The 20,715-nt window shown below is 51.8% G+C and overlaps 9 protein-coding genes across 9 annotated transcripts; 3 read left to right on the top strand and 6 right to left on the bottom strand.

Moving 5' to 3' along the window:
* Window positions 1–493: 493 nt before the first annotated feature.
* Window positions 494–1,321, bottom strand: PMZ80_010947 (uncharacterized protein; the record flags this gene model as incomplete). The annotated part of the gene is made up of 1 exon (XM_064879335.1): window positions 494–1,321. The coding sequence occupies one exon, from the start codon at window positions 1,319–1,321 to the stop codon at window positions 494–496; it is 828 nt and encodes a 275-aa protein (XP_064724918.1).
* Window positions 1,322–2,307: 986 nt separating this feature from the next.
* Window positions 2,308–3,862, top strand: agn1_2 (Glucan endo-1,3-alpha-glucosidase agn1; the record flags this gene model as incomplete). The annotated part of the gene is made up of 4 exons (XM_064879334.1): window positions 2,308–2,640; window positions 2,688–2,948; window positions 2,996–3,674; window positions 3,738–3,862. 4 exons carry the CDS (start codon window positions 2,308–2,310, stop codon window positions 3,860–3,862), a joined length of 1,398 nt encoding a protein of 465 aa, XP_064724917.1.
* Window positions 3,863–4,186: 324 nt separating this feature from the next.
* On the bottom strand, window positions 4,187–5,858 carry PMZ80_010945 (uncharacterized protein; the record flags this gene model as incomplete). Its single annotated transcript, XM_064879333.1, has 2 exons — window positions 4,187–5,617; window positions 5,676–5,858. The coding sequence occupies 2 exons, from the start codon at window positions 5,856–5,858 to the stop codon at window positions 4,187–4,189; spliced, it is 1,614 nt and encodes a 537-aa protein (XP_064724916.1).
* A 1,429-nt stretch (window positions 5,859–7,287) lies between these two features.
* Window positions 7,288–8,525, top strand: PMZ80_010944 (uncharacterized protein; the record flags this gene model as incomplete). The annotated part of the gene is made up of 2 exons (XM_064879332.1): window positions 7,288–7,722; window positions 7,770–8,525. 2 exons carry the CDS (start codon window positions 7,288–7,290, stop codon window positions 8,523–8,525), a joined length of 1,191 nt encoding a protein of 396 aa, XP_064724915.1.
* A 580-nt stretch (window positions 8,526–9,105) lies between these two features.
* Window positions 9,106–9,868, bottom strand: PMZ80_010943 (uncharacterized protein; the record flags this gene model as incomplete). Its single annotated transcript, XM_064879331.1, is given in 2 exon segments — window positions 9,106–9,845; window positions 9,862–9,868. The coding sequence occupies 2 exon segments, from the start codon at window positions 9,866–9,868 to the stop codon at window positions 9,106–9,108; spliced, it is 747 nt and encodes a 248-aa protein (XP_064724914.1).
* A 1,312-nt stretch (window positions 9,869–11,180) lies between these two features.
* PMZ80_010942 (uncharacterized protein) lies at window positions 11,181–13,120 on the bottom strand (the record flags this gene model as incomplete). The annotated part of the gene is made up of 2 exons (XM_064879330.1): window positions 11,181–12,711; window positions 12,759–13,120. 2 exons carry the CDS (start codon window positions 13,118–13,120, stop codon window positions 11,181–11,183), a joined length of 1,893 nt encoding a protein of 630 aa, XP_064724913.1.
* A 1,115-nt stretch (window positions 13,121–14,235) lies between these two features.
* Window positions 14,236–15,313, bottom strand: PMZ80_010941 (uncharacterized protein; the record flags this gene model as incomplete). The annotated part of the gene is made up of 2 exons (XM_064879329.1): window positions 14,236–15,123; window positions 15,305–15,313. 2 exons carry the CDS (start codon window positions 15,311–15,313, stop codon window positions 14,236–14,238), a joined length of 897 nt encoding a protein of 298 aa, XP_064724912.1.
* Window positions 15,314–16,939: 1,626 nt separating this feature from the next.
* Window positions 16,940–17,491, bottom strand: PMZ80_010940 (uncharacterized protein; the record flags this gene model as incomplete). The annotated part of the gene is made up of 1 exon (XM_064879328.1): window positions 16,940–17,491. The coding sequence occupies one exon, from the start codon at window positions 17,489–17,491 to the stop codon at window positions 16,940–16,942; it is 552 nt and encodes a 183-aa protein (XP_064724911.1).
* Window positions 17,492–19,317: 1,826 nt separating this feature from the next.
* PMZ80_010939 (uncharacterized protein) lies at window positions 19,318–20,459 on the top strand (the record flags this gene model as incomplete). Its single annotated transcript, XM_064879327.1, has 3 exons — window positions 19,318–19,359; window positions 19,410–20,292; window positions 20,341–20,459. The coding sequence occupies 3 exons, from the start codon at window positions 19,318–19,320 to the stop codon at window positions 20,457–20,459; spliced, it is 1,044 nt and encodes a 347-aa protein (XP_064724910.1).
* Window positions 20,460–20,715: the final 256 nt, after the last annotated feature.

The raw sequence follows: 20,715 nt of genomic DNA, 5'->3' as shown, positions 1-20,715 counted from the left end.
GCCCTTATGATGAGCACAAAGAACGAACCGACTTGAACACGATATCAAGATCAGCCGTCGCAGCGGCACGGCGACTTCCTTGACGTGAGGCATATGACGTGGGGTCGACCAGCTTGCTCATTCATGCCTGACTGCCTCAACAGATTTCCACGACCACGCACGACCAATACGACCTTGCATCAAGTTGCGCATCTTCACCTGCAGTTTCTAAGGCCTATTCTACTAACGCTCGTCGACGTCGTTCTTCTTTCTGTCCGCCCTTCTTCTTTACTAATTTCTCAATACCGTCCGACGGTGATGGGGTTTTCATACGCTTCGTGCTATCTGTTGGGACGCGTGGGCGGAGCATATTGACTTCACTACAGATCTCGCAAGGATCGAGCACTTCTTCAATTATCATCGGAATGGATCAGCAAAGCTGACTCCTGCATGCTGCCTCCCTACGAACCTGATTGACCACCAATACGAAGCTTGGACGAGCACTCTCTTCATCTTATTGCCTTTCACTACTCTCCTCCCAGAGAAGACCATGTTCCTTAAGCACGGCATTTACATCGGCTCTCAGCACTTTCTCTGTCATTCCTGCCAACTCGCCGAACCTGTACCTCTTCGCCATGAAAGGTCTGCAGCCTCCTTCTACCACGAAATTGGCATCATCGAACCTGCCTTTACCCTCATTTGACCCCTGTGTGCCATGATACACTTCAAGAACATCTTCGTCTAGGTCCACGACGTAAGCCCACTCACACATGCTGTCCACAACGAATTCGACTTCCAGCTTGACCGGCACCCTCTCTTTGGCACACGCCACGAGGCTGAGGATGCGAGAGCCACAATCGCGACTCATCGAGGGAACCACGATCATCAGTGGGGCGACAAGTGCATCCATCAGCTGGTGGCGCTCCATTTCTTCCCCAACTTCCTCGGAGCTCATTTGCTTCTGGTTTGTTCGTATTCGGTCCTTGATCGCCTCTGCTTCTGCGGAAACAACCTTGGCGTCAGCCCACCACTCCTCCATCTGCTCTTCAGTCGGAGTGTATAGGATGTCCCTGTTCAAAGCAGCTTTCAGAGCTGCCACGTTGTCCTTGGGCTGTGCGGCCGTGGCGTCGTCTACCTGGGAATCGGATGCAGCGCTGCTCTCTTCTGCTACCATATGACGTTCATCTACTTTGTCGGCGCTAGTCTGGTCAGGATGGACTTTGTTCTGCAGAAACCGCACAATCCTAATTCCTTGACCTTCTGGGAATCCGTCCCACTGTGTGTATTGAGCAATCTGCCATTTGCCTCTGTACCACACCAGAATCACGTTGCGGGTACCCATCGTAACGTCGTTTTAGGGTCTTTGCTGATGATCAGGTCTTATTTCCAACGACGTCCGCTGGAGTGGAGAATATCTTATTGATCGACTGACAACTGCTCCTGTTGGGTCGAGAACTTGATTCTGGCAAACAGAGCGATATCATCCTTATACTTGTTGATACACCTCAATGATCATAATCCGATGTCGCCACCCATCACAAGAAGCAACGACCCCTTGCATGTACGCTAGGCAGCACCACGCAGATACGACTCTTCATTGGCTGCTAGACGAGCAACCCTGTGCCAAACTCGTTATTCACTGCATTCCGATTGCTCGAGTACATCCTACTACACTTTATTGTACGCACTGGTTGTGCTACTCGTGCTAAGCGACGACATTGCTGATAGCGCCGGCACCTCGCTGGAATTGAATATAGACGTCAATACCAGTCTTCGCCTCGATGCGGCAAGTGTGGAGTCAGATCAGCATATTGTAAAGGAATCCTGCGGTGTGGTGCCAATTGGTCACTGTCACGAAAGCTTCAAGCATATCCGCCATGCCGCGATTGTCGACAGTGGCTACTGAAACGAAACATGTGGCCCCGGCCCATGCAATGTGGATAGGCATAACCGACAATATAACATCCTATGACACCTTCACGATTGCCATGTATGGTAACTGAATCTAGGAACATCGAAGTAACAGAAAGACACTCGACCATTAATCAGTCATTAGAGCTGTTCAATCGCCTTTGACTGTGTTGGCTGAGCTACGTGCACGGCCGATAGTGTTCGTGAAACACACTGAGCTCGACGTCCAGGTGCAAGGTCACTTCAATTGACAATCACAATTCGATGTACAAATAGCGCGATTGACATAATCCACCAAAGACATGACCTTTCCTCCATCGATTCTACCAGTTCGCGAGCGTCTTCTCAAAGCACCCTACACCCGCAAAGCCTTTGCTACAAATCCTTACCACAGTTCAAGCTTCGCAAGGTACAGCTATGGCTCCGATACTTGCAATCATCCTACTGTTGAACTTCTTCGGTTCCCCTGTTTTCGCTGACAATCTTGCCTGGTATGTTTTCTGGCCTGAAGTGCCTGATAACAACCACCAAACCGAGGGTCTTGGAACTTCTCTCCAGCCTGCTAACAACGAGCAATTCCTGGCTCAATTGACCAATGATGCGAAGATTGGAGGTGGCGGAGACGTCAGTGCATGCACAAGCAGCTCCGTTGGTGATGGTGGATCTACATGGTATTGGATCGCTCACATCGACCAAACAGTTGTTCAGACGAAGTATCTTTACGACGGCGGAAAGTCAGCCATGAAGATGGTAAGTCCAGAAGTCAGAGTGCGTCATTGGTCTAACGCTTGCGACAGATCAGAGCTGTCCTTCACAAGGGTCCGCCCTATGAACCTCCTGAAACATTCAAAGGCAAACGCTCGATCGGCAAGAAACAACCATTGGCGCTTCGCGACGATACTACGCAGTCTGGTGCACCCCGTCAGCTCAAATTCCTATCAATCTCGGAAAGTGGAAACAACAATATCGATGGTCGAGACTACTACAAGTATGACGAAACTGCTGGCAGAGGTGTTCGTGTCTACGTTGTCGACAGTGGGCTCAACTTCGCATCAACTGTAAGTCCCTGCCTTTGCAAGAATAGAAGCGCACCTAATGCTTTTAGGCCTGGGAAAGCACCGATGGTCGACGGGCCGAAATCATCTACGCTGAACCATGGTCTAAACATTATAGAGGAGACCTTGACAACTATATGGGACATGGGACCTGCATGGCTGACGTTGCCGTAGGGCGCATCAACGGTGTAGCTAAGCGAGCCGACCTTACCGCAGTACAGATCGCGAACGACCCCAACGAGCCATGGTCGAATCTCTGGATCTACGAGACAACCATTGATGCATTCGCAAAGATTGCCGATGATATCGACGACAAAGGTCTGGGAGACAAGGCGGTCGTCCACATGGCGTGGGCCATCTACGATACACAGGACATCCCAGAGCGCGACGAGCCTTTCCGCCAGACTCTCGCTGAGCTTTTCGACCACTTCGACGAGAAAGGCGTCTCCCTGGTTGTTGCCCAGCCTAATACCCGACGATACCTCTACTATCCCTGCCTAATGGGCGACCCAGAAGACGATTATTACGTACCAAACTTGATCACAGTCGGCTCGGCACAAGTCAACGACGGCACCTATTCCGACGCTGAGGTATATCGTGATGACTGGACCACAATCTACGCTCCCCGGGACGATAGCAGGGATGGCAGGCAAAGCAAGCCTGGACTGGTTTGCGCCCATTTCAACGGCGACGAGAACGTGCATCTTCCTCAAGGTGGCACATCGCATGGTAAGCAGATTCTTCTTATCCTTTCTACACAAAGTCCAGATTGCTAACAAGACTGTGCCACAGCATCTGCGATCGTCGCAGGAATGATGGCGTACTACAAAGGACTCGGTCTTAGCAATGATGACGCCCGAGCACGACTTCTCAGCGACGCATACAAGCGGAGTGACATTGGCCCTGACATGCCTTAGAACGGTCTGGATTAGAGCCTGTCGAGCCGCAGCAGGCGAATTTGCGTTTGACTGAGAGATCGAAAGCTGGGCGAGGCTGAGAACGCCATCAATGGCAGTTATGAAGTGCGCAGGCACGTTTCACAATAGAGCCAATAGAGCTGATAGACATAGACCATGAAGCCACACATGTGATACTCAAGCAAAAGTAAAGGTCAAGGCAGAACCACTGGTCAATGACCATGGACATGACCAGAAGCAAAGCACAGGCAGAATCAATGATCAACTAATACGCACATGGTCAAGAATTTCAGTGCCTCTTCTCCAGTTGCGACCACCTCCTCATCATGAGCTCGCCGGCGCACCATCCAACTTAAACCCCCCCGGGACCAAATCCTGAAACACCCCAGTGGTATCATACTTCTCCGCAATCCCCACCAACCTCGCCTTGTTCTCCGCCCCATAACTCCCAATCACATCCTGAAACTGACTCGCATAGTTCATATACAAATACTCATCATACGCCCCAATCTCCTTCGAGTGCGCAACAGTCCTCTCGATCACCCGCCTATTGAAGTCAAGTATCCGTTGATCATCAGCAACGTCATTCCACTGCACATTCATATTCAACAGCAACAGCGGGCCCTCCTCAGGCGTTAACCCCAGCGGATTCCCGCCTCGTTTCTGCATCTCTTCGATCTGTGGCACGGTGATGACCTGCAGTGTCGCGGCTGGTACGATCCCGGCCGCATCAGCGACGGTGGGGAGTTCCTCGTAGAACACATCCGTCACGTACTGCGTCATCTCAACCGTGAGCTTATAGCTCGCAGCCCAGTATGTCTCGCGGACACCATCGGGGTTGCTGGCCGCGAATTCGTTGGTCAGATTCGCGAGGGTTCGGATTGAGGTCGTGTCCACGATGGCAGGGATGGCGCGGTACTCGTCGAAGATGGGAGGGTTAGCAACGGGTTTCGCGTACTGTAGTGCCGCAGAGCTGAGGTTCATGCCCTGGTAGGATGTGAATGAGAGGATCTGGGCGGCGTTGGGATCGGAAAATGCGCCTTCGGTGCCGAGGTTGACGAAGGCGTTGATTAAGGCGGGGAATGTGGTGCTTGTGTTGTCTTGGAGGGAGGTGCGAGAGCCACCCCACATCAGGCCGTCTGGCAGAGGAATTGCTTTCATGTTGAAGGAGGTGACGATGCCGAAGTTGTTACCGCCACCGCGCAGTGCCCAGTAGAGATCTGGGTGGGAGCGCTCGTTGACGTCCAAGATAATCCCGGAGGCAGTGACGAGCTCGTAGTTGAGGACGTTGTCGCAGGCCCAGCCGTAGATGTTAGAGAAGAACGAGATTCCGCCGCCGAGGGTGAGACCGCCTACACCGATGTTCGCAACGCGGCCGCCGATTACGACTACGTCGGATTCTTGGAGGGTTGAGTAGACGTTGAGCCAACGGTTGCCTGGGCCGATGATGGCGGACTGCTTATCAGTGGCTAGAGTGATTTCGTTGAAGTTCTCGAGCGACACGGTAATGCCGCCCTCGATCGATGATGCGCCGGCGAATGCGGCGTGGCCTCCAGATTTGATGGCAAAGGGGCATTGTGTGAGCCGTGAGATGAGGACTTGAATGGAGACTTGCTCGCGTTTGGCTGGTTTGAAGATGCAGTATGGGTCTGGTTCTTGCTGTTGCTGCGACCAATATGATGTTGTGAATTGATCGTAGGCGGATGTGTTGCGCGATATCAGTTGAGAGCCGAAAAGCAGTCCGAGCGAACCACACTATGAAGGACGTCAGCGTTCTGGCGATGCTTGTTTGTTTGGCTTGTGGTAGACTTACGGCAATAGAGCAACCTGCTAGAGACGAGCGCTCGACAAGGGACGCCAGTTGTGGCAAAGCTGCGACATCGACGCCATAGCCAAGCAGAGCGTCTGTGATGTTGAAGTCTGTTGGCTCAAAGGTCTCTTGACACAGCGCGGAGCCACATGTGACTGCGACCAACAAGCGTGTATTCAGCCTCATTTTGTAACACCAACCCGGCTGGCTTGTCACAGGTTCTGAGAAGAGTGGTAGAGCAAGTCACGCATGGAAAGGTGATAAGTCTTTCGTTAGAAGCTATGCTGGTCAGCAATATGCAGGTACGCATAGCGTTATGCAGAGTCCAGGAGAGGGGTGGCCGCTGATGAAGGTGAATTGGCGTGGCACTGATGGCGTGTGGCAATCCTCGTGTTTTGACCAGGGTAAGCCTCGTATTGCCTTGGCCCGAACGTGAAGGCTTGATGTTGGCGTGACCCCGCCGTTCTCACGGGGACATGCAAGCTCACAACTACTCGACATCACCGCAATGCGATCGTGCAGTGTTTGTAAACCCAGAATTCGCTCCCAATGCCGTCCAGGCGAGCTATCATTCGAGTGCTGAAGAATTCCCAGATTACGTTTGTGGGAGAGCTAGGGTCGCAAACGCCGGTGCATACAAGCAAAAGAACATCCCGGCTGGAGTCACATCGGAGAATGACAGGGGTCTTAGCTTGCGACTGGGGTCTCAACACTGAGAAACTGGCGAACTCCTCTTCGGTATGCCATGGTCTGTGATGAATTCGCCATTGTCTTGGAGTATTAGTATGTCCCGGTTAGTGCGATAGCTGAAGGCATGCGAACAGAGACAGGTATTTCGAGGCGCAAGACGAAGAGGAATGAGCGTAGCAAGCTTCATTAATGTCTGCATTAAAATACACGACAATGATGTTCGTCGTGCGTGGTCGGACCGTCAATCCGAAAGCTTGTTCGAGATCGCTAACAATGAGCGCCTCCACTATCGCGTGTGTTCGTTGCAGACCCAAAAGCAAGTAGTCAATACCAAGATGCGACATGATGCAGCTTTTGACGGTCAAGCATCGAAGATAAAGGACCTCGTCTCCATAGCGTCCGCTGTCGACACTGTTCCTGCAGTAGACAGCACGAGCAGAGTAGCTCCTATCAGCCAAAAGCATGGTCACCGATTCGCATGTGCAGAGTAGCCCGTCGTTTGTCGTTCTAGCATTTGCTTTGATTCAGGTATGCCTCGTCGCACTGTTGTTCACGTCAAGTGCGCGTCAAGTTTTGGGTTGAATCCAGACGCTACCAACATAGCCCTGGTCGAGGTAATATCGTTCATCCTTCAACCTAGTCGCAGGTCTCGACTGCTCCGCAAAACGCTCCGAGACAAGGTGTAGTTTTGGCTCATCCTCGCTAATGTCTTCACATGCCGATTGTGAATTGAGGTGAATTGGACCTGAACTTGAGGTGAATTTGATGTAAATCTGAGGTTGCAGACAGGCATCAGAGCCTGCAAGGATTTTCGCCTGCACTGTCGATAGATAACTTGTCGTGGCCCTTTCGAGGTCGTGGTTTTTGTTTCCACTAATTCAAACAATGACCAGCTTGTGTAGCAGCGTCCTTTCGCAATCTCGCAATGGCATCGACAGCAGCTCAAAACTACATCAGCCTCGATGTGTTGCTCAACACCAGCTATGCAATGATCGGAATTGTGTCTGGCTTTGCAGTCGCACGGATAGCCATTCGAATCACACGCCCGAAAGCCATAGCAGCCGAAGATGTACTCGTCTTGTTGTCTTTTCTGTGCTTTTTGGTTCAGACCATCTTGTACATCAAGATTGCGAAAACAATCTACAAGGTTTCGAAAGTCATATCGGGAGAGATTCCACCGTACGCAGAGCTTGCTGAAGACGCCATGGAGCAGATCCGAGTCTTCTTCGCAAACACTTTGCTGTTCTGGTGCACACTGTGGCTAGTGAAAGGGTCTCTGTTGTCACTGTATCGGAAACTGATAGGATTGAACAAGCAGTATCGGAATCTCTGGTATGGAGTGGTGGCATTTTGCGTACTCGTGAGTGATCAAAGATAGCTGGTGTTATGATGCTCATATTATCTCAGACATTCATTGGCGCTGTGGTCAGTCATTTCACATCATGCAGCAGCATCAGTGCATGGTTCACCGTTGGTGGTTGTGCAACAGCCCGAGACTCTCGAGCACAAATCATCAGTCTGTATTATGCTTTTGCTGTTGATGTAATCAGCGATCTAATGATTATGGCTTTGCCTATTGGATTGATCTGGAACCTGAAACTGTCTGCTGTCAGGAAGGCTGGAATCATTGCGCTGTTTTGTGTTGGCTGGGCGGCGATTGCAGCAGCCATTGTCCGTGTAGTCTCAATCGGCGTTCGGGCAGGAAGCAGTACACCCAGCTCCACCTGGCTTGCATTTTGGGGAATAATTGAGACTGGAATAGTTGTCATCATCGGCACAGCGCCAGGGCTGTATAGCACAGCTCGGAAAGCACATACTTCACGGAAGGAAACCAAATATGCCGGATACCCTGGTAGCTACCAAAGGCACACTGGAGATGTATCGAGCAAAACGCCGCAGCCTGTGCTCACATCGATGGCCTCAAAGGGCTTTTCGACTCATACTGTCGACGACGACGAAGAACGGATTTTCCAGCCATCGATGGTTGATCAAAATCCAGCAGAAATAACCACGTCATTTCCAAGACCAATATACCTTCATCCGAAGCGAAAAGGAGTCGCCGGTCGCAGAGAAGGTGGCGAGGATATGGAATTGAGGCCACGCAATGAATGGTCATCACGAAACATCCTTGTTACGAGACAGTTCACGGTGAGGAAAGGCTAGAACACGGAAGGCACACAGCCTCCGCCCGGACAACCAAACTTGCCGTTTTTATGCTTGTGCTTCGTTGGGGCTTAGAAGCCTAAAGCGCAGGCCTATTAGGCATGTCTTTAGGGCTTAACGAACCTAAAAGCTAGGGTGGTTTGGGCCTGACAAGCAAAGTCTGCAAACTTATTGACCGGCCACTTTGGTCGTCCGGGCGGAGACAGCTTCAACATGTGGCCGCTACGGTGAGCTGGGATACGCAAAAGTGAGCGTTCTACGGCTAGACTAGACAACCATAAGTACACGCGCCGCGACGCGCGACCATGCTATGCATTTGTACTTGAACACTTGGTCCGTCTTCGATCGTCAGATTGCGCTTCTTTTCTTCCCATACACACCTTTCACGCTAGGTGTGGGATGATATATCGTATGCAATTACAACATCGAATCTTACTACGCTAACCACTTCCCGGGTGTTCCTCGCCATGGTCGCATCACAATGATTACATGGAAAACCTATGTGAGATTAGGCGATCACCCGTACACGGTAGGTCGTTGATAGTTACGCGATAGCTGAAGTTCGAGCTGCGCCGCCGCACTATTTCTGGAGCATCCACTCCGCCAGGCCTCTAGCATGTAACTCAACAGTATCGAACAGCGGCACACCCACGTCTTCAGGCTTGAGCACAAACTGCAGCTCTGTGCACGCGAGGATAACCCCTTGTGCTCCTTGCTTCACCAGCTCGTTGACAGTGTCGATATACAACTTTCTCGTCTGCTCACTGACAATACTGCTCGCCAAGTCTCCAAAGATAACGTCGTCCATGGCCTGCCTGGTTTCGGAATCGGGAAGCAGGACTTCAACACCAAAATCGCGTTGCAGGCGTCCGACTATGGAGTCGCCGTCCATGACTGACTTTGTACCTAGCAGTGCTACTCTCGACAGGCCATTCGCTGTAATTGCTTGACCGGCAAAGTCGATAATGTGTAGCAACGGCAGCCCAACTTCCTTCTCGATTTGATCAGCGAACAGGTGCCCTGTATTGACGCACAATGCGATTCCCTCCGCTCCGGATAACTTGAGATTCTTCGCAGCCTCCACCAGCTGGCGTGCTGTCTCTCCATGATCGCCTCCGTTGAAGTGCTTCATGATGTCGGCGAAGTCGAAGGAGCGAATGACAAGGGAGGCGGAGTGGCCGCCGCCCAGCCTCTCCTGAACACGGTCATTAATTTGCTTGTAGTAGAGAAGGGTTGCATGGTAGGTAAGACCGCCAACCAGGCCGAGGGTTTTCATTGTGCGCACAGGTGGTGACGTCAAGCTGAATGGTTGAGCGTGTGCTGTACTCCTTGCTACTCGACATCCGGAGCGGAACATGGTTTGCCTCACAGTATACAGCGCAGATGTAAAGAATGTTAGGTTGTCGTATCTTGAGCCCGTGAAGAAAGCTCAGTTAGTATTGGCGATCTGAAGACCATGTTTAGGTTTGCGTCGCAGGGCGCGACTTGTACTCGACTCACGTGCCAAAGAATGCTTGTGTAAAGTTATGCCTGGGTGTGCGAAGACGCCTTTCGCCTGCTGAGTAATAGCAATATCCTGTGGGAAGTCGAACACCAAGTGAACATGTGGGCTCCGGGTGGACAACCAAATTGACCGAATTAATGCTTATGCTTCGTTGGACGCGACGCGCCTATCGTGATATTCATTATTCTTGCTCGCTCTTGGCATAAGATAAATTATGGGAAGGTTCTGCGAATAATTGCTGGTGGAACAAGTTTAAGGAACGTACCGTACTACGGGAAGCTGGATAACGCGTTAGACAACGCGTTAAGTGGTAGGGTATCAGCCAGCCTCGCCGGGAAGATAGCTCGTATCTTCTTATTGGCCAGTAAATATCCTTTAGGTATTTCGCAGGACCTTCCTCTAATTCATCTAATGCCAAGAGCGAGCAAGAATAATGAATATCACGATAAAGGGCAGGCCGCAAAGCAATAGTCCGGGCGCGAGTGTAGGGTGTCGAGGCCCATGAGAGCCCTTAACGCTACGGTGGAATCTTTCGACCTTGACCACTGATGCGGCCACTTTGGTCGTCCACCCGGAGGTGGGGTAACGATCGAACATAGTCAGGAGCAGGAAGGAGATGAAGATGGGTGGCATTAGCGAAGCTCGAATACGGTGAGGCAAACAATCACTGAGCACGGGCCATACGGTGGGGTCCGGCGACCACAAGAGTAACCACAGTGCCCCATAATAGCAGCCAGCCTGAGTTCCAGGCTGCAACGAGCAGTCTTTTGAAGTTCCTCTTCACGGGTTCTCGACGCGCAGATTACATACTTTGTACTTTGCTGTGTTTTCACGCGCACAACCACAGATAAAGCATCTGGCATCTCCTTCTCCCAAGAATGGCTAGCTAGGACCCTCCAGCTGAAGGCGAAGTACGCTGACGCGCTAACCGGCAAGCAAACACAGACGCTCACAAATGACGCTGAGCATAGCGCAAGCTTATCAAGCACTCAAGACATCGAGACTGAACGTGGTGTCACCCGGAAGGATACAAGTCCACACCTTCATGGAAGACCTTCTTAGCAGGAATTGAGGGCGCTCGTACGTGCTCAAACCTGGCATGCATCTATTGCGCCAACTGGCCCATCGCACGAGGTCTACTGACATCGGACTTACTGTGTCTTCAGGGCACCATAATCCCAATCCTCCTTGATGAGGTCGGCAGCTTTCTCGGCTACCATGTAGACACTACTCACAATGTTCCCACTTACGTTCCCAGGGAACACACTGGCATCCGCTACTCTCAGATTCTTAACGCCTTTCACCTTCAGCCTGCTGTCCAATGCATCGCCCATTGCCACGGAACCACAAGGGTGATATTCTGACATGTACCAGTTCAGCACGGCTTTCTTGCAATCCTCCGTCTTGGTCAGATCGAGGCTTGGCTCGGGCGTAACACGTTTGGCGAGCTTCGACGCGAGTGGTTCAGTCTTCACAGTCTGGTCAAGCATCTTCATCATCGCAGCGAGCACATTGACGTCAGCTTCATGGGTAAGCCAGGCTGGATCAATGGCTGGTTGATCTTCTGGATTGGACGATCGAATGTGTACGCTTCCACGGGAGACTGGGTATTGCAGGCAGCCAGCAAGTGTGATTCCGTTTGCATCATTGGGATCACTGAGCGGAGGGAAAAGCTTCGATTGGTCCTCTTGCGACTCAGCTAGGGATGCTGTCGCACAAACAAGCACTAGCTGAAGGTTTGCGGAATTGGGGTCCTTCAGGTGTGCAACGACTGTGTCGCGTTGTTTCTTCGCAAAGGGTGTCTGGTCTTCGATGGACTCGATTGATGCAATGGTATCCTTGACCTCGGTCCCGGTGGCGAACTTGTTGAAGGGCAAGAAACCTTGCACTGTGCTTGTGCAGGAGAGCGGACCGCTGGCGTCCTCGCCATACGCTTTCATGGCACCTTGCATGACTTCTGGACGTGCAATGGAGTCGAGGGTGTCGATGCCTTCTTTGGTCTCTGCCACAAGCCCAACCACGACATGGTCTTGGAGGTTCTCACCGATGGCTCTGTTCTCGATCTTGCATTCAATGCCCGCTTTGGAGAGGATATCTGGGTTACCGATGCCTGATAGCTCGAGCATCTGTGGCGAAGCCACGGTGCCGCCGCAGACGATGACCTCACGTGTGGCCTTGACGGTGTATTCTTGGCCATCATGCTTGTAGGTTGCGCCCGTTGCTTTGTCACCATCGAGTGTAATCTTGGTGACCAATGCTTCTGTCGTGGCTTTCAGGTTGCGACGACTGGCGTTCTGTTCGAAGTAGCCTCTAGCTCCGTAACTTCGTCTCCCCTTACTGTCACCGCTTCTGCTAATGGAGGCAAGTGTGTGATAGAAGCCATTATGGTCGCCGCTCCATGGGTCTAGAGGCTTTTTGGTGTACCCAACGACCTTGTCTGCCGCCTTGACAACATCATCCTCAATGTCAAGCTTCCACGGATTGAAGCTAGTGCGAACTGGACCACTTGTGCCGTGGTTCTCGCCAACGAAAGGCATGGTGGATCGGTCTGTGACCTTCTCATCGATCGGCTCCAGTATCTGATGCTTACGTTGGTACTGCTTCATGCTTTTGGATGACCAGGAATCGTCGTCGACAATAGAGGCCCAGTCATCGTAGTCGGCGTCAGAGCCGCGGACGTACCTACCATGGTTAGATTTCTGTTCTAGCATTACATAAAACACACTCACATCATATAATTGATGCCAGACGAGCCACCCAGCATCTTACCACGGACCATGTGGTGCTCCTTCTTACCACCGGCTCCGACCTGGGGAGTGGTCATGTACTTCCAGTCGTACTCCTCATTGCCGAACATCTGGAGGAATGCCGCAGGTGTGTCGACGAGGGGATCATCAAGCTTGTTCTTGCCTGCTTCGATAACGCCGACACTCACATCTGGATTTTCGGACAGTCGTGCAGCAATAGCCAGGCCTGCTGTACCACCGCCGAGTATCAGATAGTCATACTCCTGTAAGGCGAACTCTGCCGCTGCAATAATGTTGGAGTGCTTGTGGACGCCATTGGCGCCGTTCGTACCGTTCGTGGCCATTTCTGTAATCGGTCAATTCCTTGTATTGGTATATGTTCGAAGGTCAGTAGGCAACTTCTGTATGGTGGAGGCCCAGCGCCATCTTATAACACCAACCTCAGTGCTTAGGGCTTTGGCCAGATGGTCTCTGTCTCGTATCAGGATTGACGCCCAGTGAGTACCTTGTAGTTTGCAGTCTTGCCATTGGCTCAGCTAGGTGCGAGCCATGCTCACATCAATCGATGATTTGTCACTTCTTGAAGGAATAGTCTCACAGCTGCGCCAAGGCATGCGTGAGGCCCGTCTAGATCCTGTTCCTCCGCAACTGACAAGGATGTTTCGGTAAGGTTCCACATTGGTATTGCACGAGGATGACCGGTCTGCAGGGACTCACCAGAGGAACGACGCCAAGAACATGAATATAGGCGGCCTGACACGAGTCCAAATATACATACGACTTCCATCCACCCAAAACTCGATACAAGCACATCGCTCTCCAAATTTACCTCAAACCCGTGTTCCGGCCCGAAGCCGAGGTCAGCATCTGCAGCTCAAACGCGCCGAGCGAACAGGATTCACTACTGCAGACGACGAAGCTCAGGGTTGCGATAATATAGCCGAGCTGAATTGTTACGACGATTAATGCAAGCGCTCTTGCACAATGCAAGTTGTGGTAAGTGGAAGTCGCAGTTGTGCAAGAAGCTCCACGAACAGCGGTCCGGAGTACCTGCACGCTACCGTAGACGGCACGCGGGACCTTGAGGCCATGAGTCACGTGACTCTCTGGTCGGTGAGTGCTTCGCTACACGCCTCAATGCGATCATTTCAACTTCAGGCTCCGAATCTTGTCAAGCAAAGCACAGTCAATATGTCAGCTGAATGTACAAGGCTCATTGAACAGCTTTATAAGCAACCTACAACTCTCTCAATGATGCGTAGGCAAGGAAGGATACAGCACGAAAGTTGTTGTACACAGCTACCGTGAGCTATCTAAGCTCGTGATGAAAAACGCCGCATGGCGAAGCTACATTCTTGATGCCGAAGCTCGAAACCGGTCCACAACATCTCAGATTACGACTGCCATGTTCGAGCTGTGTCTTTGCCTCTCCCGTTCTTATTCATCACCGCATTACCGCTTACTCCTCTTCTTCATCGTCACTGGAATCGTCAGGGAAGACATATCCCCTTCGGTCTCCTGGTTGATTTCCCCACTCAGCCCTCTCTGGGCTGCTTTCTCTCTCCGGGCTGCCTTCTCTCTCTGGGCTTCTTCCCCGGTCTGCTGCTCCGCCTCCCTCCCGAGAAGACAGGTAATCAGAAAAGGGGAACGGATTTTCGGGGAGTTTGACACCGGCAGGAAGTATGCCGTCCCCATCGAGCTGCTTCCATGCTTCACTGTCCTTCTTTGGGAAACGCTCTGGGCAGTCTTTGTGAAAAGATCGTTCCCATCTCTCTCTGTCGCTGACTAGAGCTCTCAAGTAAATTGGAAGTTCGTTGGAGTCAGGCTCTGTATCAGCTTCCTCTGCGGTGGCTAGCAGATGTTTGGTTCTCAAATCTTCCTCTTTGTCGCGGATGCGGTTCTTGAGTACGTCGATGCTTCCCTGCATTTCCTTGGCGCTTGTTTGGATTGCATTCAAGTCGTTTTCTGCTTTCTTGAGTCGGGAGCCACGTAACTCTTCCATGTCCTCCTTCAGATCTTCGCTTTGCTGGTGTAGCTCGTTCAGCTCCTCCTTCTTTTCGTGGAGAGAATCTTGTAGGGCTATGGTGTCCGTGTCCACGTGGGCACAAATCTCACAATCTTCAGCATTGACAGTAACTTTGGCCACATCCGTGAGCACCACCTTGGCCATGCGCTGAGGTCTCTCACAGACTTCGTCCCATGAACCATAGGTATTGGCCTCCTTGGCTCTCTTCTTACACAAGCGCCAACAAAGTTGTGCCGTCGTCTTGTCGGGTGGGTGTTCATTGCATCTGCCATGCGCGATCACAACGGTGTAACACATCGTGATCAACGTTGCACTAAGCGTCTGTGTCTTGGATTTATATATATGATACTTTCGGCTGTGGTATGGATGTAATACTAGCTTTGCTTCAATCCTTGACTTTGCGAGGTACTGCCTTTGGACTCTCGACGGCCCTGTTATATACAGGACATCGGACATGTCTGTCGCAAACTGTGACCTATGCATTATCATTCTGTTCGCACACCAGCGTCATCGCCTCTGCAGGATTTCCAACGCAACCATGAATACATGCAGCTGGTACACAGATTGACTTCATATCGATGGCAAAGGAGAGCCTCGGAGGCACCATGACCTGAGACGAGAGGACGAGTCTGCAGCAATATCTCCTTGCGTTTGTTCTGCTGCATACTCCGGAACATGTCATGCAGCGAGTGTTCGCTTCTGCTGCATGGTCGATTGCAACACAAGAACAGACGGCATCGTTCGTCCTCAACGCAAGTAGTCTCGGGTTACTCATATCATGCATATTCGCAATCGAAGATGAGATGCGACTTATGCTGCTTTGCTCCGGCAAGTAAAGTTGCAAATGCATCCTCAGTGCAATGCGTGGTTCGTCAGAGGGACACGGCCCGCTACTGAGTTGGTCCGAGTGACTCAGCAGCAGGAGTGCTGATATCTCGAAAGTTGAATATCAGGGAACTCTCGACTAAGACCCTAAGGCGTAGCTGCACAATGACCCACTCAGCGTACAGTTCCTTCCTCGATGACCACGACTCTTCGGGTACTGGTTCGGTTCCCTAACACGTATCTGCCAAGTTCCAATGCCTGCTCAATGGGCGTCCCAGAGCCTTTCCCTTGACGAATTTGAGCAGACCTTCTTCTGCCTCTTCGCCCATCCGTGATATCTCGGACCAGAGATGCCTTTCCGCGCAGACCACTTTCAAATCTAGACATGTTGCCTTTCGCCATGAGACCCAAGCACTGGGACACTGTAGCAAGCCTGTCCCTCAAAAGCACAAGCGATGTTGTGCGAACTCGCTCAAAACATGTCATCTCGGAGAGGATGTCCAGACCGCCGGCGTTGCGGAGTCTCTCAAAAATTCTGACCCAGCTGGAAATGTCCTCAATGCACGATCGATGCGATAGCTTGTGGCTTGAATTTGTGTCAGAAGACCAGGGAGCCGCAATCATGCCGGTGCACAAGTGAGAAGAGACCACTTATGCTGAAGCCGCCCGTGCTTTGGAGGAGCACTGTTTTGACAAGTCCGAGGGGGTACCGTTGCTCGTGTAGTTCTCTTTAGCCATACAGTACCTGATGAATGGTCGTCCAAGGCTCAATGAGCAGAAGGCATACCCGAAATTGTCTACACGTAGTCGGTAAGTCGACAGAAGCTCTTTCTCGTGATTCCGGGCGAACTTATCACCTTTGATACAATCAATAGCACGCAGTGATGAAGATGAAGATAGTGCTATGAGCGTACGGGTGCGCTTAAAATCCAACGCGTCGTCTTACGCGCAACGTAGCTTCCCGTAGTACGGTGCGTCCTTTGACTCGAATCAACAGCAATTCACTTCGGCAGCACAAGATGTTTCATTCTAGCTATCGAAGTATGGCACTATATGTTCCGTTTGGTTTCTGCATAAGGAATGTGAGTCCAACTTCATGGTCGATCAGCCAACACGAAGCAACGTCAAGCTCATGCTTCGCGATGAGATTCCCTCGAGCCCTTCTGGCCTTGAGGTCTTGAAGCCCGGTAGTTCAACCTTGCTATAGTCACAAACATACCGGAAAACGACAGGTCGTCCCACCGCTCGCGGCGTTGTACCTATCACTCTGCTGCTGGTGTGTCGAAGCTATGGCCCGTGATAGCGCGAGCACCTATGCGTTCCAATCAATGATCGCGTGCGGGCCTTCCCCGTGACGCTGCAATACCTCTGCTGGGGGAAACTCAGTGGGAGGAGGATCTATGATGCCTGCTTCTGCCATAGTATCCTCTATCTCGGCAACCGGCCCGTACCAGAAGACCCTGCTGGCTTCTGGGTTGCAACTGCCAACGATTGCTTCCTGCATTTTCTCGTATACCCCGAGAGCGGGCGAGTCGGGTTCGTTGTTCACGTCCTTGAGCTTCGATGCGGCCGCGGTCATGAGTTTCTGAGCTTCCTTCAACCCGATTTCGTGCTTTTTGACTTTACTGGTGAAAACCTTGTGGCCTTCTGAGCCAGGTTCCCAGGTTGCCAGGGTTTCCTGATCAACCCGCAGCCCACGTTGCCTCAGCTCAAGGTTTTCCTTTACAGCCTCATAGCTTTTTGTCACTGCCTCCCATCGTGAGCGAAGTCCCGCCTTCATAGCATCACACGGAGGACATGGGTTGGTAGATGGTTCGACTATGGCATTTGCCGCGTCCGGGATCATTAAGTATGCCAACGACATTGGGCCAGTCGGGCAGCGATCATTCCAGTCCTCATTACGAGCTGATTCGCGCGAGGCGAGCTGGCACTGACGCCAACACATTGCCATATCAAGGGTATGTCCGAACACGCATTGTGAGCGGGTTTTGAGGACAGTATAACACATGATTGCAGGCTGTCTCTGGTTTTGGCTAATGGCCGTCCGTGTATATGATCGATTGGGCAGATATGCTTCTTCAAGCTTTATTCTGGTAAATGTATATATGAATGTGGGTTTCATACTAAGGAGACGGCCATGGTGTCGGTGTATATATAATGCACTCCTCGTGCTCGATGGTTCTATCTCTGTTTGCGCCGAGGACATGTTAATGCTTGTGTTCATCGAACTCATAGGGGAGCAGTGTTGCCGTTCGACTGTCAGTAATGTTAGCAGCGGGCTCGTTGGTATGACTTACCGACCCTAAAACGGAACGGAATGCACGATACCATTGCATGAATCAAACACAATCATAGTTCGTGACAGATGTGCAGACTGGACGGCAGCAATGAGAGCGTCAGTCACGACCAAAGCCTTGCTCATCCCTGCGATGACACCATATCCTGTGGCGCTCTTGATAGAGCCACCCAACGAGCGGTACGGGGGACGGTGTTTGCCCTAACCTGTCAATCGCCCTCTTCTGCGTCGCTGACACACGCCGCAAACACGCATAAGGGGTTCCTCAGGTTGGATGCACGTGTGATTACCATGGCAAGAGACCTGCCAAAACCGGTAAGGTGGACACAAACCGTGTACAAGCACCACCTCGTCCTCGCAACGCTCTTGCATCGACATTTGTGGCCTCGTATCGACCACTGTCAAGGCTGCCGCCCGTTGCTTCATGACCGCTTTGGATCCTTGCTCTGTTCTCTGTGTTGACGTTGGCGACTTACCTGAGTTCTTCTCTCTCCGGGGTGGCGGACATTGTGGCGATTCGTACAGTCCAACAACACCTCTCACTTCGTCAATTGTATTGAGTATCACGCTGAAGTCGAGAGACAGGCACGTTTCTCCTCCGAGGTGTGTCAGATGGTATGAAGCAACATGTTAGTCATGGTGCGAGATAACAGCATACCTTCGCCGGCCTGTGCGTGCTCATACACTTACCAAAGTACCGGCTAGCTCGAGGAAAGACCAGATGAGGCACAAAGGAGTAACCCGAGGCATACTCCGCTGGCAGTGTCTCAATAGAGCTCGACAGGTCTTTGTGATTCGAAGGCAGCGTCTGAACATATGGCAGCATGGCTAGACGGGTTACCTGAGACACAACTTGACAAAGGGATGATTTCTGCGGTGGCAACGTATGATGGTCGCCACGCCTTACCATGCTGGTTACGAAGTCCATGGTTCATGACCTGCACATACGCTGCTTTGAGTATATTGTGTCGATGAATTGTTCTCCGAGACAGTTGAGGTATGCGAAGATGGACTGCTGCAACGGCTCGATGTCGTGATTAAGCAGCAAGTGTACGGTTGTCCGCAGTGGCCTGGTAGGCACGGATAAGCTTATAACTTAGCGGGCTCTCTAGTCCTGGAGTAGTCAAGCCTTATCGGCGTATATGCAATGACATAACGCGCCGCGGCTCACGTTTCCCAAGCATGAGATGGGGCTTCAATGTTCATGCCGCAGCTTCACTGCTGTTCAGCCAGACTGACACCAGCTCGATCCACATACTCTCCGTCGCAAGAAGCAGATAGAACTTGCACATCCTCAGTTGCCCGTCCCGGCCACTGAAGCATCTGCAAACCAGGCATACACTGCTCACCGCAGCCTCCTTCTGCCCGGGATACCTGAGCAGCATCCCCCAGCCATGGCTGAAGGGAAGATGCAGCTCCTCGACCTTCCTACAGAGGTAGTCGCGCCCAGTCCGGCGAATGTTGTCGCGCTGATCTTGCTTGACAGATCCTAGTGCACATTTTTACACCCTTCACGACCGAGTCGCTTCTCCCCTTGACCCTAACTTGTACCAAAGTGCACAACCTTGTCCTGCGAATACTCCATTACCGTCTACTGTTGGCGGCAGCTGCTCCAGAATACAAGATCCTACTCGAGGCTTTCCACCCATCAAGGCGGTATACGAAGCCATACCTGTTCTGCGAGTATCTGGGCACAGATGGACTTTCGTCGCAGCATGAGGGAGAGGGCTCCCTCTACGAAGACTGTGATGGGGTAGCAGGTCGTCTGGGGAAACTCGGAGCTCTGTACAGCAGGTTCAGACCGGAGCATCCCGATGTCGAAGGCACAATACCCATGCGCAGAATAGCTGGCGCGACACCAGTGCTGGCGCAGGCGCCAACTGATACTGGAGCTACTCAGGTCGATGGTTGGACTGAAACTGCTCCGCCTACGACACCTGTCTATAGGAACTCGGGAGATGGAGGCACGAAGAAGATTGTTCACACCATAAACCTGGATGAAGGTGAACTATTCGGACAGTTCTGCGCCTACGGGAGTCTCGTCAGGCTTGGACCACGGCGAGGCGTATTCTTGAGCACGGTGAACATAGTCGAACCTGGTCAAGGAACAATACGGGTGTGGCGGCATTGGCTGGTTGACAGGTGCAATGAACTATATGAAGCAGAGAAGAGTGGAACTTCAGACAAAGTGATTGAGCAGAGTCCTACTGCTCGAATTCCGGCGTTCCGCACTGATCCGACCATCCTCTGGACTGACTACAAGAAGAACGTCGGCCTTCGCGTCTTGGTCAGACGTAACACGGCGGCCGCCGGGCGTTGCAGCGCTGACATGGACGACGAGCCTCTGGTTTGTGATCTGGAAATTCAAGGTAAGTACTGGTTTTCCCACGTAATATCCGGCTACTGACTATCTGTAGAACTCGTGGTCAGGACGACTCACCTCATGTTAGCAGTTGAGGACTCCATTGCATCAATGAACCGGAATGACATAGGTAAAGCCTTGATCTTTGGCAATTTTGCGACGAGGGCAAGCTGAGACGATGTGGGTTGTATCGAGCAGTAGCGTCGTTGAGGTATCTTCGGCCTTGCTTCGATCAATGGCATGAACCCTTCTAATTGATTGTTGCGTAGGCACAAGAGCATACATTAGTTGGGTGATGCGAAGGGACGCATGACAGACCACTTGTGACAGGAACGCACTGGTGATGGTACCGGTGCAATCAGTGCTCCGTGCTCTGTAGCTGACGTCAAATATGTTCAACTGAGTAGGGCCGGCATTGCATCGCAACATA

Source organism: Knufia obscura (genome assembly GCF_036327395.1).
Source record: "Knufia obscura strain CCFEE 5817 isolate CBS 148926 chromosome Unknown scaffold_22, whole genome shotgun sequence".
Lineage (NCBI taxonomy): Eukaryota > Fungi > Ascomycota > Eurotiomycetes > Chaetothyriales > Trichomeriaceae > Knufia > Knufia obscura.
The sequence above is the reverse complement of the archived record's forward strand: the minus strand, read 5'-3'. Positions and strand labels throughout refer to the sequence as shown.